We start from the raw sequence: 19,765 nt of genomic DNA on the forward strand, positions 1-19,765 counted from the left end.
TTCAACCACAATGCTCATCCCGCTCTTGACATTTGCTCAAGGACATTCTCAAGAGCCTTTTAGTCCTAAATCCCAAGACGAGTCACTCACTGACAATTAAATGTGGTGTTATCAGATTGAATGGCTGTATGGCCAGCAGTATCTGACCAACCCAGTGTTCACCTGTCCATCACAGGGCGGAAGATGAGTCCCAACACAGAATCCCCCATTTACAATTTCTCTCGCATGTAAAAATTACGATCATTATCTATAATGTGCTTAAAGGACATCAGAGGAAAAGCAGGTAAGAGCTCTGCAAGAAAAGAAGCAATGCATCATTCAAAGGGAATGTGCTCACCATCACCCTCAATCCCATATTCCTCATAAACTCCCCATTGTGGTTTACAGGAACCCCAGTAAATGACCCCACTCTCCTTCTCATGCACTCAAAGCATTAAGTCCGTTTCCTCGCCGGCGATGAACTGCGATCTATCAATACGGCGTGTCAGGAGGCTTGCGGATAGTAAAGTCTTCATTGGTGAAGATGGGAGCTGCTTGTTGACTGGCAGTATTCAGCATAATGAGATTTGACAGCTTCCCCCCAGCAGCTGTAGTGTATCACAGCATATGACTGAATGGATGCTCTCGTTCAATCTACTGGAGTCACGGAGGTAGTCGAGTGTGAATGGATCATATGTTAAATGTTGGGGCCGCAGCCGGCGTAACAGCATTACCTGAGCCTTCCGCTTACATAACGCTTAAATCCATTCCGGCGTTCGAGCCGTCTTCGTAAACATCCATGAGGAGTGGTGAGCAGGCCAACGCAATCAAGGGTGGAAAATTGAGAAGTATGAAAAACCATTAACTTCTCTGACTCCACACCACCGTACATTTTAACAACTTGACACCACGCCAGTCTATAGCCATTTGTCAACAACCGGAGGGGGCAAGGCCTCTTTCAAGAGAACAGCAGTCACAAGAGTTGCTGTTAAATCCCTCCAAAGGGCAGCAGAATGTTTGTGCTCCATCCAAGAGGCCACTGGGAAGACTGACAGGGGAATAATTAGTTGGATCCGGCAAGTGCCAATCATGGAATGTGTGAAAAGGAAACACGCCCTTTTTCCCATACATTTGTGAGTGGCTTCGGAAAAAAGGAATGGATTTAATGTAATTAAATAACATGAAGTCTGTCCTGCAAGCTTTAAGAATAAGCCATGTGGGCAATTTTCATGATTGCTCAAGCTGCCAGTGTGCTGTGTGGATCAAAGCGAGAGAGAACAGTCACATGTATGGAAAAATAAAATGAACAGGGAAGCAAGCAGTACTCCAGAATCTCTCTCTCTCACACACACACACACACACACACTCACCCTGTAAATAAAGCGGCAGTCAATTACAATGGCCTGGCACAAAAGCCTTACCCAGTGGTTCAATTCAACAGGGAGAAATCTATCCCTCTATCCCTGAATAATTTTACACCTCAGTGCATACGAGACACAAAAAAAGGGAGGGGTTGTGGAGCGGATGAGGGTAACGTGGGATTGGAGACAGGAGGAGCAAAGGGGAATGGAGGGGAAGCATACAGTGCTGGTTGCTTCAGAAGCAGGTGCAATTACACAGGAGCTCAGATTATATAGATGGATAGGCCACAACAGATTATCTGACCTCAGTAAGTGACAGGTTCGAAAGAAAAAAGCTAGAAAAATAGCATGAAAAAGCTCTCACAAAATATTTTACTTACATAATGTCATGTAATTCTTTGAGAAGACTTGATTTTATCCACTGGGGATATAAAAGTGTATATCAGGGGATTTCTGTCCTTTTTGAACCTTAAAAAATAAAGCTAAAACATAAAAGTAAATGTATAAAGAAAAACCTACAAAAATATATTAAAAGAAAAAATTCTTTACATAAAAAATAACATGTGAGGCATATGAAGGACTATGACATGTGAAAGCCTATATATAAAATATGTAAACAAAAAAAATATATAAACTTGATTAAAACACATGATTCCTGACAGTAATATCAATTTTATACATTTGTTTAAAAATTATATAATATTTAAAAATGTTTAAATGTTAAAAATGATATTAACTTTGACAATCCCAAACAAAAACAATATAGTAATTTATTAAAATTCTTAAAAATTATATAATATTACATATTTCAAAAATATTTTTTAACCCCTTTTCCTGCCCCCAATTTGGAAACATTTGCTCGTTCTTTGGACAGAAATGCATGCACCAGTAAATCCTTCACAATAAGACCAGGAAAGTGTATAAAGAAAGTAAATGGGGTCAATTTTGACTCCAAACATCCCTTCAGGTGTCACGGTTAGTCCACGAAGGATGGAGACAATGAAGATAAAGTTCAAATAAAGAGGTTAACTTTAATAAAACTAAACCAAAGCGGCATTCCGATAGGCAGGTACAACATACTGTGTGTCCATTACACCAACAACACCAGATAATGAGGAACTGAAACGGAGGGCTTATACACACATAGGATGATGAACTAAATACAAACAGGTCGTATATAATTAATGAGAAACCAATGAGACACACTAATGGTGGGAAACTTAGAATAAAGGAAAACTTAACTAGATAAAGGCAGACACAATCGGAACTGAATACAATGAAAATGAAAATTAAACTAAGCATAACTGTGACATCAAGGTTTCACTCAAAAAGCAAAAGCATTCTGCTGCCTATTTTGCAGTTTTCCCATATACTGTACATAGACGCAAGCACAACAGACACACACACAAATAAATAAAAAAATTAGAGCTGCCTGGAGCGTTTTGCAATTCACTGCATCGGTCAGCGCAAGCTCTCTAGCATCTTTCTGCATTCCTTCGTGGACCTACAGATACACCTATACCACAGACTGACAGCAGCCTCTCTTCGAATTACTATTCCGATCATGATCCAGGCACCTTCACAAATCAGCTCCTTACAGCCCAAAGCCTCCCCGTTTGCAAAAACAAAGCAGCGTGACCTTTCCTTTTTCCCTCATCGCCTCCTCAGCGGCTCAGTCTCCATTTCCTCAAACATTTGCCTGCACGGAGTCATCTTTAATTACCACGACAGGGGGCGACGCGTTCCCCGTACCAGATGCAAAGAGGAAATAAATGTTGTTGTTTTTTGCCTCTTCATTTCTACTAATCAGGGAGCTTTGCTCTTCAACTCGGTTGGGAAAAACTCTCGAAACAGAAAGAAGAGCAAGCAAGAACGAGAGCGAGAGAACGCAAGCTTCTGCCTATATTGACAGTTCCAAAAAAAAAGAAGAAAAAAAAAAAGTCTGCATAATTTGTTTCCACAAGAGGAAATGTATTAAAATAAATCTCATAAACATCAAGAGGACTGGCTTTTTTCTGGCTTGAAGAATGAAATCAAACTAATCAGCATTGTGCTAATCCTTTCAAGGAAGCTGTAATCCCCGGGATAGCGGCACATGGCTAAACCCACTCCGGAGGGGATCCGGTGGATTCTTTTTAACAAGCCTGATTACGCCAACAGAGCATCCACATGTCAGAGTAACACTTGGACCAGGAGAGAAATAATGGCAAAGTCTGTTTGTGCAGATGTGTCATAATCATTCAGACTTACTCACAGTCTAAACAAAAACACAGGGCACTCAAACGGATGACTATTTGCAATGACAACACAGCGATTTTAATGAGTGTTTGTGGATAGATAGATAGATAGATAGATAGATAGATAGATAGATAGATAGATAGATAGATAGATAGATAGATAGATAGATAGATAGATAGATAGATAGATAGATAGATAGATTGATAGACAGATAGACAGACAGACAGACAGACAGACAGACAGACAGATAAAATAATCATAAAAAAAAAAAATCATGATTTTCACACAAAAAATTGTTTTTTCATCTGATAATGCAAAAAGAAAATGTTTCTTGAGCACCAAATCAGAATATTAGAAAGATTTCTGAAGGATCATGTGACACTGAAATTCAGCTTTGACCACAGGAATAAATTAAATAGAAAACAGTTGTTTTACATTTTGAAATAATATTTCACAATACTGTTTTACTGTTTGTTTGTTTTTTGATCAAATAAATGCCGCCTTGGTAAGCATAAGAGACTTATTTCAAAAACATTTTAAAAGTCTTACTAAACTCATGTAGTAAACAGTAGTGTATGTGCTGGTCAGAATCTATAAGACTTATAAGAATATGATCTTTACCTGAACATTTACTAATAAATAGCATACAGACAGATGGAAATTACAAAATTACCGCCATAGCTCTTTTATAACTGCGTATGTGAACATACTGAGTGTGAACGCCTCTTGAGACTCTGAAAAACAATCATGAAGCAGAAAATCCAAGATGTAGATCCTAAGTTAGTCCTTTTCCTGTCTGAACAAGTACAAAAAGGTCAAAAATACAACAGATGTGGTGCTGGCTAAATCTACATTATTTGCTGTAATGGAAAGTGAAGCGGTAAACCTAGCTTGTTTGTGCGACAAGAGACCCTTCCGCTCCACAGAAGCCAAAGTTGTGCTTATACAAACACAAACTAAATTTCCCAGCATTCCCTGTAGGGTAAGGGTTGACTAGTAGCATCTGCTTGCTGTGATTATGTGAAGAGAAACTTAGACAGTCCAGAAAAGAAGAGGGACCCAGAGGAGAGGGGTAGTGCCAGCTAAGATTAAGGCAGGGGAACCACTTTTCTGGCACTTATCACAGAGGTAAAGCTGGATCCGTGATGCCAATATCTAGATCAAGAGGACACACAGACACACACAAAAAAAAACAGAGAGATTTAAAATAAAACAATCGTGCCAGGGGAACTCGACAGGACAAGGACTCGGAAGCAGCAGCACTTTCTGTGACGCTTAAAACTTTTAGATGCACAGTTTGTCATCTGGAGCAGATTACGGTGGAATGCCACAGACACAGCATCTCTCTGTAAGTGTGTAAAGGGGCATTCGCTATAGCCAACGGCCATGGCTACTCAAGATGTTTAAGCGTTCAAAAAAAAAGAGTATTGTTCACCTTGACGGGTTGTTCATCCCTGCTGCTAGGGAGCGACTTATGAATCTTTTGGCGATATCAAAGCCATTCCTCTGGCTCAAAAAGGGATCCCAGCGATCTACATTATAGAGCAAACCCACGGGCTTCAGCATTTGCAAAGTCTACAAAACATGGGGATTTTGTCATTGAGTCAAGGTAATACAATTCAATCTTCAGCTTACCAGATCAGCATGTAAGCTCTGTACCCATCCTCGGTGTTTACCCCTAAGATTCGGTACACACGCATTGTGATTTTCCACGCCCTCCTTTATCCTGGGGAATTGTTTCCCTGAAGGTGGAAGAAGGTCTAACAAAGAGCTTAGATTGGTCAAACAATGACAAAACCCAATGCACATCTCTCATTCTCTGTCTTTTCTTTTTGGAGCGATTGTGATATGCTTGACAAGGGGGGGGGGGGGGGGGGGGCACACCCAGGCTGAAGGACACTTTGTCAATAAGTAATACCCACGCTGTATTAGCTGCATATTTAGCCATGAGAATTCATATAAATTGCTTTCAGACAAAGTTATTTAGCAAAGCGTGCTTCAGAATGCAACGGCGAGTCTTCTTGTGACATTCAACTGGTAATGTGAACTTTGGATTTGATCAAGGACAGTTTGCTTTGGAGTCCTGTGCAACGTTGTGGAGGCGTTTGTCTGTCTATTCAGTATTTCCATCGCCATTTCCTGACCAAACAAATCGACAAGGAACTGCAAAAATAAAATATTCTTGAGACCTGTTCTGACTTCACTATGCACCATGATTACTTCTAAATATTCTGCAGATGGTTTTTAGGCACAATATTCTCGTTACAAAGGTTTTCTAGATACACTCCAGGACTCCCAGCGGAGTGCGGTAAAGTATAGGAGAGCTAACACACACACATACACATTTTTTCTAGGTATTTAAAATTAACAGCAGGGGGTGTAAAGCAACTGACGGTGAGAGACGGAGCACAAGAAAAAGAGATAAAGACAGAAATTGACTTTTTGCCGTCCCCCAGCGTTCACCCTCTTCTCGTGTTCATTACAACACCATTACGTTTTGATGTTTTTCCCTCCTTTCCAACATACTGTCGGTTTCGTTCTTTAATGTGGTCATTCGGCTACGTACAAGAATTTTTCAACTGAACAGACGTCCGTGTCATTACCTTCAATAAGGGTCATTTCCCATGAGGAAAAGGGAGAGGTGGGAATGTTATATGGAGTGACTGACAAAACTATAAATTTAGACCCTCTTCCCAGCTCCCAATCTGAGAAATTATGACATATGTACGTGATATATCCAACGCATGCAGAAAAACACAGGCTCGGACATGAGGTGTGCTTGTTTGTATGACCTGATGTCTCATTCGGCCCTGCTAGAGGCCTCATTATACCTCACCGCTGGTCGTTGGGAACATGGCATTCAGTCTGAGACTGGAGCTGAAGGAGGAAGAAGCCGGTGCTGTTTAGGAACTCGTTCTCATTAAGAGCAGTGTGTGTCACTAGGGAGACTTTCTGCTCCTAACAGCCTCCAAAAGTAGCTCCGCTTCAGCAACGGCCACACAATGTCTCCATCTGCAGGGAGAGCTACACCTCCACCTTCCATCTTTCTTTGCCTGTCCACATTGTCTGTCCTTCACTATTTTTTCTAATCTCCAATCTGTGCTTTATCTGGTCTGTGTTTGTTTAAACAGTCAGATATGTTTAGTTTGGACGACGACAGGAACCGTGAAAGCAATAGCGCTACTGACAGTAACAAGTTCCTCATCCTGTGAGGATGCAAAATTGGGAGCGGGTTGCTACCGTAACGAATATGACAGATTTGGCTAATGCTCCTGGAGCCAATATTTCCTGAGAGCATGTTCACCACAAACGGCGGCTCTTGAGGGACAGGTAATCATGGAGGATAGACCCGAGCATCGTTGCTATTTTCCATCCCCTAACAAATAATGAGGGGTCAAAGTGAACATGAAATAACATTCGTAACCTATGTTATGTCAGTAATGTGGTGCATTTCTGAGAAAAAAAAGCAGAAAATTTTAGTTTATCTATCAGGAATTGATTGGATTGTAAAAAGTGGTTTCGATATTCAAATTAAAACATTATTAAAAATTATTCAATTGAACTGTTCAGTTAACACTTCAAAATAAAGATCAATACTTTAGTTAATGCCATGTCTAACATGAAATAAAAATAACCTTTCATAGCATTTATTAATAAATATAAATAAAATAGTGTTGCATAAATTAAGTTTAATGTATTATTAACAATGAATAAAAGTATTTTTACAAAATAACATTAACTAGATCAATAAATAAATAAAACAAATTAAAATAAAGTTGAATTAAAATAAAATATAAATATTAGATGAAAAACCTAACATTAAAAACTTCATTTAGTAATACTGCATTGGCAACTGACCAAAATGAAATGAGATGAAGTAATAAAATCACTAAAACTGAAATAACAATAAAGCTAAAAAGAAATTTAAAGAACTAATGAGTACTAAAACATGTGTTAGTTTTTTATTGTTAAGAAATTGAAACTTATTGTAAAGTGTTACCACCATTCTTAATAAAAAGAAAGCATTGTATTAAGAATAGGGTCCATTTTTATTTCAAGTTTACTTAAATTGTAAGCAATTTTGAGAACAGCAGTTTTGCTCACAGTTCGGCTCTTTCTCTATTGGACAGTGACTGATCCGGTCTCTTCTCCCCATCACTTCCTTTCCTTTCTACTTTCTACTCAAAAAGTGACAAAAGGCCAAAAATACATCTCCAAAAATAAAGAATGTGTAATAGTTTCTTTGATGTGAAACAAATACCCATCACTGAGGTTCTCGTAGTGAACCGCTCATGACTTTTCTTTGAGGCTGGTTAGTTTGCATCAGCATGGGGTCAGATTATCTTCCTCTACAATGGCACAATTCTAAAAAAAAGAACTATAAAAGAGGAGCTGGGGAGGGTGAAACAAACAGTTAAAACAGTTGGGAAACTTTATAGCCTAACTCTTTGCAAGTTGAGAGAAAGGCAGTGCGGAGGCTTTGACAGAAAGCACAGAGGGACAGCCACACTGCTGGCTTCCCAACACGAAGGGCGCACAAATGAAACGGAGAGAGAGAAGTATCAACCTCTCTGCACCATCATTTCTTCAACTACAACACAGTCAAGCACGGAACAAAGGAAACACACCTGCATTCCCCAGATCAAACTGCACTTTCAACTATTATCGTAAATAAACGTATATGTGCAAGACATCAGCGGTTTCCTCTCTTGTAAGTTATAGCAGTTTTGAAATGGAAATGAATCTAAAATATTTTGAAAGGTCATGGCATGCATCATCCCAAGTCATCTACAGCAGCGTGTGTCATCTCCATCATGCTAAAGAGTTTAAGGCAGGGCTAGAAAAGTTTGTTTGACTTTTGTAATCCTCAGACAACCTGCTGAAAAAAGCTTAAGTGTGAGTCCACGGTTTAGCCTGCTTCAAATCCTTATGGGCAAAAAAAGATTAACAATGTTATATCAACCTGTGGTAACAAGACAGTTAAGAAAAAAAAAACGTGTCAGCTATTCCTTTAACAAGAATTTTAGACCATTATACATCTTGTAATGGTATTCCATTAGATATTCAGAACAGCTCAATACAAATCTCATCTCTCTAAATTTGGCAGAGCTCACAGTAAATCAGGTAGCAACTTTCAATATGTCAACTTACCCACTTGAGACCAGATCTCCAATTTAAAAAAAAATGAAAACCGATCTGGTGCATGTTCAAGTGGTGTTATACTTTGGCAGAGAGCGAGACGGTAGGAGGTTGTGTCAGACTTTAGGTGTGCTGTGGAATCGGTCCAAACAGGCCTACCTAATCTCTGCTGAGTGTGTTTGTTTGTCTCTGAATGTCAGAACGCCTTCGGGCCAGGAAGACAAAGTTCAAAGCAATGCAGATACACTTTAGTCCAACTGTTAGACTGAACTGACACAGATTTACAGAGGAAATCAAAACATTTCAATGTGGCAGTCAGCAAAAATGCACATTTTGTGTGGAAAATATATTTCATCTTGGTGGAATACTAATATTCAATTGGCAAAATCTCTGCAAATAAAAATTATATTATATGAGAATTTATCAGATTATATATAATAAAATATAATATTGTCGCCGTCTGGCGGATTTTTATTTATTTATTTCATAAATCACTACTATTAGTCACCGTTTACGTCTGTCTGTGGGTTTTGCAGATATTTCACCAATGAAAAGCATTAAAAAGCTTGTGACTAAATCTCCTAACTCCATTGGATCTAATGTTTTATCTATTTGAGGAGCAGAGAAGAGTAGCATTTGATACTGTCTTGGCCTCTGCATTGCACTTTGTTATTAATAACATGGGATTTTGGCCAAAGGACAGAAAAAACTGAGCACCCACATAGCAACAGTAAACTTTATAACCTGGAAGTTGATGAAAACATAATATGATGCACTTCATAATATGAAGCACACACTGTATGTCAGAAATTCTTTAATTTTCACTGCTCAAAAAACCTAGTAACTCCATCTGATCTTGATTTTGGTCAAATCTGAATAATATAATGACACAAGTAAGTGTCTGACCACATATAAATCCACAATATTGACAATGTGGTGGTGAAAAATGCAGTTTTTTTTTCTTTTCCTTAAAAGTAGCTTTTTTGGAGACAAGGTTTCCGTCCGACAGCAACGATATAATATAATATAATATAATATAATATAATATAATATAATTAATATAATATAATATAATATAATATAATATAATATAATATAATATAATATAATTAATATAATATAATATAATATAATATAATATAATATAATATAATATAATATAATATAATATAATAAAATAAAGACTGCAATGTTGATGAACTTCTGTTTAGCTGAGTCGTCAAATCTAAAAACTAACTGGTTCTCTGCTTAAGTACAATTACAAATGAAAGTCAAAATAATAACCAACAATATATTCTGCATAAAATAAGCATCCATTAAAAACACATTATAACATTTGGACAAACAAAACGCCAAACTCCTGTGAAGCAAAAAGCATTAAAACTACTGATGGAAGCTTTTTACCTCGTTGGTGTTCCAGCGATGTCTCTCCTTGGGCAGGGAGGAGCATTTGGGAAGGCATTCCAGAAGCTTCTTGGGCAAGTAGATTTTCAAATGTCCATGTTCATCTGTGAACGACACAAAAAGATTACTTAATATGGAGTGCGAGCAGGATTATTAAAACAAAGCTGTGCTGCTCTCCAGGGTCTAAAACACTGGGAGCTGTTCTTTTTTACACAAAGATCAAATCATTTCTTTGTAAATTACTAAGTTGTTTGAATACAATGTCACTATTGCTCAAGAGACTCCTTTGAGGAAACTTCCATGCCCAGGTGTTACGTTCGCAAATAGCTGTGACAACCTTTTTAGAAATATAAAACAATAAAACAGGCACGGGACCTCAAAGGGGGAGCACTCAGAAAGCAATGAAGAAAAAAAAAACGTAAGATGTTACTGTGAAATGAAAGGGAACATATTTGGAGCACAAGGCGTGCAAAAGGCTTTCATCCAGAAATGTTGTGATTTTGTTTTCATTGAGTTTTTTTAAAAATGCTCTCTCTCTCTCTCTCTCTCTCTCTCTCTCTCTCTCTCTCTCTCTCTCTCTCTCTCTCTCTCTCTCTCTCTCTCTTTCTTTCTCTCTCTCTCTCTCTCTCTCTCTCTCTCTTTCTCTCTCTCTCTCTTTCTCTGTCTATCTCTCGCTCCCTTATCATGCCAGAGTGCCTGCTCAAATACATAACAACCAAATTGGGCAACAGAGCAAAAGCATTTCAAGGTTATTGATAACCGTTTGCATCAAGGGCTCAGGCTTCTTAAGGAACTCAATGTTTAGCCCTGTGGGAGAAGGTAGTTCCATATTGCGTGCTGAGCCTGCTTATGAATATAAAAAAAGTGAGAGAGACTGAAAGAAAAGGAGAATGAGAGACTGACTGAGATTTGTGGAGTGTGTCCTCAGTAAAAGACGAGAGAGTAGTGAAAGAGACGCTGCAGATCTGAGTGAGATGAAGCCCGTGTGTCCATAGAGACACTGCTTAGCAACCACTCCCACTCCGGCATTAAGGACAAACAGATAGCCAGAGGGAAAGAGACACAATGAAGAGGGTTCGATCACTCCCCTGTTCATAGTCTTACACCAGAACCAATGCACATTGGTTTTGCTTTACCTGTGCATGAACTCAGACCCGCATAGATCATTTAATTCCCTGTAGAAAACACCCAAGTGTTTTCACCACAAACTATATGCAAGTATGGTTATAGCTAGTGTTAATTTCATTCACAAAATCTATGAAGAAAAATGTTCGTTGACGACCTTTTTTTCCATGACTAAGACGAGACTATTACGAGACGACACCAACGTCATTAAACAATGAACATTGTAAAGTCAACACGCAATATCGTTGACAAAAAGGACAACACTAAAATGTAGTAAAAAAATAAAAACTTGACCAAAATCACTCTCTTTTTTTGTCGGAAAAAAGAAGAGACCGCTACGATCTGGCAATCATGTGCACATGCTCTCGAAGAAGTGCGGATGATCTGAAAACACAGGCAAACACAGGTGTTGTTTTAATAGAAAAACATTCAAATAAGTTGGAATTTTTTGATTATTCCCTGGACTAGAAATTTCACAATTTGTTCTTGTTTTACTAGTAGGTCTATAATAAATCAGGAAACTAGATATGGTAAAATAAACCGTATGGGTTGACATTCTCTTGATTTGTGCTTATAGGTGAAAGTCCAATAATTCTGATGAAATGTAAAAAAAACAATTTTCAAATGACAACAATAGTCATGAGCAAAAATTATTAATTATTATTTTCAGTTTAAAAATGATGCAGAATGATGAAAATGTGGATAAGAATAAAATGCTCAGACATTTAGTTGACTTAAACTTGACTAAACAAAAACAGGACAAGGTTGACTAAATATGTTAAAAACTAAAAAACACAATTGACACAGGAATAAGAGTAAATTAAAAATAGCTGACAAAATTAACACTACTTATAGCACAATTTCGTACTTTGTTGCATTCCGAAATGTCACATATACTGCAATTCAAGTACGCATTGCATTCTTTGAGTTGCCACAAGGGGCGCTAAAACATAAATGTCTGCATTTACAGTGACTTTTCTGCAATGACAATATGAGAGAATCTTACTGTAATGTTTACAGCATGCTAACCTGAATTACCTGAATTTGTCTATCTGCATACTGTGTACTTGAATAAAGTATGTTTCCGGCCTTAGTCTGTGACACTCAAGAAGAATTGCTTTTTTCTGGCTCAGGTGATTTTCATGAATTCTAACTTTTACATTTGGAGTAGATCAGGGGCGTTTCCTCCGATGAGGCAAGGAAGGCAGTGCCTCCTCAAAAAATTTGATGAGAAAATACAGTTCTGTGCAAAAGTCTTAGGCATGTTAATATCCCCCCCCCCCCACCCCCCACAAAAAAAAATGGTTTTAAATCAGTTATTTATATCTTTTGCTGTAGTGTGTGAAAAGTACTGGCACTTGTGTTAAAATGCTGTAAAGTGAGAATGCTTTCAAAAATAAAATCACAAATTGAATTTATTTATGATTTAACTTCTATTAACTAATTCAAATCAATATATGGTGTAACGACCCTTTGCTTTTAAAACGGCTTTTGTCCAGGTACACTTGCGCATAGTTTTTCAGGTAGCTTTGCTAAGGTTTCTTCAGGCATCTTGGAGACGTTCTCGTAGTTCTTCTGGATTTAGTCTGTCTCAGTTTCTTCTGTTTCTGCATGTAATCACAGACGGACTCGATGATGGTGAGGTCAGATCATACCGGCTGTTGTCAGATTCCTTGTGCATACATAAATCTCCCTGGATTATTACAATTAATGGCAAAAAGAATGTTTGGAAATGTAAACTGATATTTCCTACTGACACACTACAGAAAAAGATATAAATAACTGACTTAAAACCATTTTTTATTGGGGTGGGGGGTGGGGGGGGTTAGGGTTAGGGTTGGGGGGGAATATTAACATGCCTAAGACTTTTGCATTTTTACTGTATATTGTTCGCGAATCAGTCTAAATGAACAAAATGATGGTGTTAATCAACGCATTCTCATCCTTGGACGTCACATACTGACCCTTGTGACATTTCGTCTACATCGAACGCACATGGCACCCTTTAGCGTCAATATGACACGCACAGGATATGGGTAGGTTTAGTTCTGGGGTAGGTTTAGGGTTAGACCGCTAGGAGGCGCCTTCTGGCTCATATCTATCTGCGTCTCATATTGACGATAAAGGGTGCCATGTGCGTTTGATGCAGACGAAATGTCAACAGCGTCAGTACTATGACGCCTTGGGATGAGAACGGGCTGGTGTTAATGGTAAGACTAATTAAAAATGTAAGTAAACAACTCACCCACTTAGATATCATCGCTTTGTAATTTGATGAGATTTATACTTGGTTTTAATAAATAGAACATTAATAAGATTGTAAATGTAAAAAAAGGATTGCATATGGACAGATTTGTATAATATAATTGTATTTAGTTTCTTACTTTATGTAATGTAATGTTTATTTAACCAGGAAAATGTGACAACATTAAGTGTACCTGGGACATGAATTTACATTTGATTTACAAAAAAGAAAAAAGAAAAAAGAAAAGAAAAACTGTGAGGACTTTGCCTCCTCATTTCAGAACACCACTGTATGCCACTGATGTAGATGTTTTGCCTAAATTTCCTAAAGTTAGGCAACTGTTGAATACAATAAGAATGTAGAGGTATATATACGATGTGATTACTAGGACATTTTCCTAATAAAAAATAAAAACCTAATAAGCAGGAGACTTAATCAAAGTCACCATTTGCTCTCCATTCAATCTCACTGGTGTCTAGGATAAACTAGTGAGTTTGAAAAGATCTCATTTGTGATTTGCCTTTTTATTTAGCGCCGTCTCTCTCTTGGCAACAGTTACATTGGGGTCTAATGACCATTTCACATTTTAAATTGGGAGATCTGTGGCTGTTATGCTCCAACTAAAGCAAATATTTAGAAGAAAAGCACAGTACATTCGCATAAGACAATGAATAAATGAGCCGGCTCTCTTCAAAAGTTTTTCTCTCTTTCATTCCAAGTAACTCGACCGGGATGAATTATAAAAGAACGAGGCGTTGAGCAACTTATTTACAGGGTAATTAAGACTAGAATATATATCCCTTCCTATTCCTATTTGTCATTTCTCGTCTCTTCATTTATCTCAGTACATGCTTTGGCAGAACAAGTGAGCGATTCTGAGGACTGCAATTTAGTCTCATTGTTCTGCATCAAAGTAAGGGGCTTTTAAATTATGCTGACTCTGACGACTGTGGCTTTAGAGGCAAATTTTAATCACAGAGTCAGTCGCCGTCTGCCAAGCGCTGCCTTAAGCGTTTGCCTTTCTCTCTTTCACGACCGTCTCCCAAGAGTAGCCAATGAGACGCAGAGCTGAGGGAAAAAAGCTTAACAACAAAGAAAATGAAAAACAAAACAAGGCTACGCACACGCTGCTAATACTCACACAGATATAAACGTATGGATGTAGGTGGTAGAGAAAGATAGAACCGAATAGAGCGCTGTAGACTATTTGCTCCTTCTCATGTACACAATTATAGGTGCACACAGGCATGCGCGCCCACTATAATTAATTATGAATGTATTAAGATGAATCGCTCCTGTTTCAAATTCTACTGACATACAAAAACACATTCACGTTCGACACGAACACCAATCAACATTCAGCGCAAATGCCAAGGCGTCGCACCCGCATGTGGCCCTTGTCTAACTGATGTCCGACTCTTGATCTGAGGAAATCTTTGAAGAACACCTATCAAACCTGCCCTTCAAAGTAATGTCAAGCATCAGAGAGTCCCGTCTAAACCAAGGATACAAAGGTATGGCATAACTTAACTCTTTATCATCTCACCATAAAGAGCTCTTTTAAATTTTTCAGAAACTCCATGTCAGCAGTCGTGAGTTAGGTCAAGAAAGTGACAGATAGACTGAACTCTTCGACGGGAGACATTGGAAGTCACTGAATACGGAACGATCTATGTTGAAATGAAGTGATGAATGTGACTTCTGTGCAAAGGCACTGTGGGATCTCATACTGTCAATAAGCAGCATGTTTGTACAGATCCCACATGTGACTTTAAGTGACCCCAATAAGAACAACAACACTGATGGTGACAGAAAAGCCCTAAAGGCAGTGTCTGAAAAGCAGCTTTATTTTCAATGAGAGTGTTTACATGACAAATGAGCCGAAACATACTATTCGGTGATAAACGGTTGGTAAGCATCGGCCATGGATAAACCATAGGCCCAATCGGGCAATCCAAAACCAAGCTTTCCAATATTTAGACAGACAAAAAACATGAAGTATGAAAAACATCATATAGGCAACGCACACACAACGAGCGCATTAAGCTCAGAACACAGCATTGTTTTTAAGTTCCATCGCGAAATATATGTAACAAAAGTCGACCAATCAGGTTGTGAACATATCCCTAAATGTCTTTAGGTTCGGTATCTTTAGGTTCGGTGTTAAAATGCCAATGTGAATGCTAAGCGGGCCAGGACTAAATGTTCTTTTGAAATTTTCCCACATTAAGTGTGTGTTCACATTTGTAGTTCGGTTCACTTGGTTCATTTGGTCCAGAGTCTGCACTCAAAATAAAAAAAACATTTAGTCCTGGCCCGCTTAGCGTTCACATTGGCATTTTAACACTGAACCTAAAGACATATAGGGATATGTTCACAACCTGATTGGTCGGCTTTTGTTACGTATATTTCGCGACGGAACTTAAAAACAATGCTGTGTTCTGGGCTTAATGCGCTCGTTGTGTGTGCATAGTCTATATGATGGTATTTTGACCAGCTGAGAACTCGTGAAGAGCTTATAAAATGTGTAAAGGAGTCAAAACAGCAGCAGGAATCCCTCTGTCACACACACAAAGGAAGATCTGCTGCGAGGAGACGTGGTTCTGATGCCTGTACTGAACTGTGATGGGCAACATAGCAACTATGATTACATGTCTTTGGTCCGAGTTGCATTTATATTTCACTCGAACCGCACCAGAGTTTGCTTGGAAGCGGACAGAGACTCTTTTCATGCGTTTAGTGTGCACCAGGGTTCGGATGGCAGTGTTCACATTTATTCAAATGAACCACCAAAGCATTTTTTCACCGGGCTGGCGTATTTTTCCAATCGTTTTCAATGGGAACACCGCGTTTTTTAAGCGTCATGAGCGTAAAGAGGCGCTCAGCGTTTTTTACAGGTCGCCGAGAGTTGAAGAATGTTCAACTTTGGGTAAAACGCAGCGCTCATCACTGTCACTTTTTACCCAACCGTCCAATCACAGTGGAGGAGGGGCGGGACTAATACCACACCGACCAACCGCCACATTCTGCTTGTACAACATCAACAGACGACAACAACAAGCATAATAACGGAACAAAATAATTTAAAACAAGAGCCAGAGAAAATACGTTACATTGTATCGACATTTTAATATAGAATCAACACAGAAACAAAATATGTGTGAAATGAGAAACTAGTAACACTTTCGCAGATATTCCGTATCATACAAAGCAAAGCGTCTCAACTGGAAAAAATGCTGCACTGCCAAAACGCTCTCAAGCGCCCATAGCTAGGTGTTTTCAGCAGAGTGCCTAGCGTTTTCAGCTGGCTAAAAACACTTTGGTGGGCACACGGCCTAACAGAGCAATCGCACAAGGGTTCGTTTTAATCCAACCAAACATGCCAAGTGTGAACACACCCAAAATCATATTAAAAGGCATCAGAAATGAAAGGAAGAACAAAGGTTTTGAAGTTCCTCACAAACCTCTGGTAGGTACCACTGCACACACTCAACCTTCCATAGAGAGTTGCATATTGTTAAAAAAAAAAAACGTTAAAAACTTGTCAAAATGTACAACTTTCTGAGGTTGCACTATGAATAATAATAAGTCATGTATTGAAATTTCTGTAAAGCACATTTTTTTACTCATTACCACAATGCTTTTTATGTGTCTTTATAGTGACATTGATATCACAAGAACACTTGATAGAGCGGTGTCTTTATTTTTTATTCAATTTACTCAATTTAAAAATATTCAGAATCTTTTGATTAACACAACCACTGTGTGTGGGCTTCTAAGTTTTTAATCCCTTTGGTACAATACAATCCTGAAGAGGAAAACCGATAAACAGAGTTTATAATGAACAATCGTCTGCAAAGGTGTCTGTTGAAATGTTTTGACATTTCTCGCACACATTCATAATTAATGCGTTTTAATTGAGCGGACGGATCTAAATGGCAAAACAGGCTAGCTGTGCAAAATGAGTACTTGTACTTCTAAATCCGCAGAGCCACATTTCTGTTCAACCAAGGCAAGCACAAAGAAGGTCCATCCTCCTGTATGTTCCCTCTGAGGATTACCGCATATCTGCGTTCTTTAATGACTCTGTAAGCATCTATAGTGTGCAAGTACATGGGTCGGTCTCGAAACAGATGGAGCTTCGCCACTGCAAAGTGTAAAAAGACAAGAATGGACACAAAAACTTTCCACACCTCATCAGCCCAATGTCACTTTTTAATGAAAGCCGTCTCTTTTTCCATTAAATTGTCAGCTCTGACGGACATTTTCTGTTTGCATTTGTTTATTTGTAGACTGTATTTTCCACGGAACGCCATTTCACCTGCCGTAAGCGGTTTTGTCTCAGATCGTGGCGGGGTTTACGCTTCCGACGCTCCTTTAGAAACTCTTCAAATTAAGAATGGTGCAATGACAAATGCTCTGAGAGCGGCAAATCTGCTTCAGAAGGCAAATTTGGAGCCTGTCTGAATAAGGAGAGGGTGACATTTACAGATTTGATTTTCTCTCTACCTCATCTTACGGCAGACACAAGCCTGCACAAGGGTCGCTGTGGTGTCTGCCGTGACTTTTTGATCCCATTTTGGAGAATGTGGGCTTTGGAGGAAATGCATTAAACTATCCTGATATAAGAACAGATTCAAGAAAAAACGTTTTCTCGAATGGACTCAAATGGAGGTCAAGTAAATCTAGAGATGTTTCTGTACAACAGATAGGGGCATAGAGGACGTCTGCAAAGTCAACAAAAACCTAAAGGAGTAAATGTTACGGAGATCAATTACGTCACTTTCGCTTCGTCTCTGTTAATGGATCGATTTTGGCCCATCTGTCATATTACAGAGATGTTTCACCAAGGACCGCAATCTGTCTCGTGAGAAATGTTCCAGAAAATCAAATCTCATACCCGTTCGCATCTCAAATGAAACTTTAGATTATTATAAAAAAAAATAAAAAAAATGCAAATTGCAAACCAGCACAATATAGATTCTACTCATCAACTGATTAATTTTTTTAGCTTATAAAACAAAAATGCCGTACATATAATAAAACGGAAAGAAAAACTCAAATCCTCCAGTGAGATGAGGTGTCAGTTAATTATAAAACATTGTATAATAAAGACTGAAAATTGCTGGGAAAAGCAACATTTACAGTTCCCAGTACAGATATTAAGGGGTGTCTAGGGAAATTTGAGCTTTTTTTCTCCTTTTTTTTTTTTCAAACAAAATTAATGTGACAGAAATAAGGGCTCATTGCACAGTAGTTCCAAGCAGACAGGGAGAAGGATGGGACTGCATGTTAATTCATCAATGGCGCTGGTAAACTTTTCAAGTAGTCTTCCCTCAACTGCTTTATTAACCACATGAGTTGAAGGCAGGCTAGGAAAGAGGGAGGTCTTATGACTTTCAAGTCAAAGTAGAAAAGGCTTTGATATGAAAGACAGCATACGAAAGGAGAACGCAGCGGGTTGACATGGTCTTTTACCAAGCTGGCATTCCAACCTCTATACTACAAGCCTCCTCCGTGCCTCTCTCCAGGGAATTGTGCACTGCATGAAAATCAGTGGTATAGTTATCTATATGCTAATTTCCATGGTGGAACGAAAGGTGAATATTCAGACATTGGAGAGTCACACCCACAGCGTTATCCCTGTCTGGTCAAGAAAAACACAAATAGGAAGACCAAAACATAAGAAACAACATGGACACATGCACAGATCGCAAAGAGATCATATGCATCTAATTTAATTATTAAGTTGATGATGAATTATGGATTTTTATCTGAGGGCATTTGCACTGCATGAGCAACTGCATGAGAGGGAATTTTACCAACCCAAAGAATGGCTGGGCAATACATCTAAAAATCGATATATCTCAATTTTATACATACAAATTTTGATGATATTCAATATTTTTGCATTTGGCACAGATTTTCGCTTGTAAAAACAGATTTCCGCTTGTAACGTAAAATATTGTTTAAGGTTTCAAGCCTCTTCTCGTTTGACTTAATAATACTATCTCAGCTGTTTATGAGCACTATTTATTCATATTACACATTTAAGCTAAGCTTTTAAAAAACTTAGGGTGTACACTACAGTTTAAGTGCTCACGGTATCCCGGCAACAAATATTTTAACGATTTATCCATCTGGGATTTCGGTATGGAGATAAAGGAGAGAATCATGATTTTATGGAAGTATTACATCACATTCTGAGTGTATATTAGCACCGTTTGTTTGCTTTTGGCATCTGAAAGACCTGGAAGAGGCGAAGAGTGACATT

The 19,765-nt window shown here is 38.4% G+C and overlaps 1 protein-coding gene across 6 annotated transcripts in view; it reads right to left on the reverse strand.

Moving 5' to 3' along the window:
- camta1b (calmodulin binding transcription activator 1b) overlaps positions 1-19,765 on the reverse strand; it is a 268,279-nt gene that overhangs the window by 239,756 nt on the left and 8,758 nt on the right. For all 6 annotated transcript variants that reach the window (XM_084100190.1, XM_084100192.1, XM_084100191.1 and 3 more), the window contains one exon: positions 10,122-10,225. In XM_084100190.1, coding sequence (XP_083956316.1) covers positions 10,122-10,225 — 104 coding nt within the window. The remainder of the gene's footprint in view (positions 1-10,121; positions 10,226-19,765) is intronic.

Source organism: Abramis brama (genome assembly GCF_963993115.1).
Source record: "Abramis brama genome assembly, chromosome: 23".
Lineage (NCBI taxonomy): Eukaryota > Metazoa > Chordata > Actinopteri > Cypriniformes > Leuciscidae > Abramis > Abramis brama.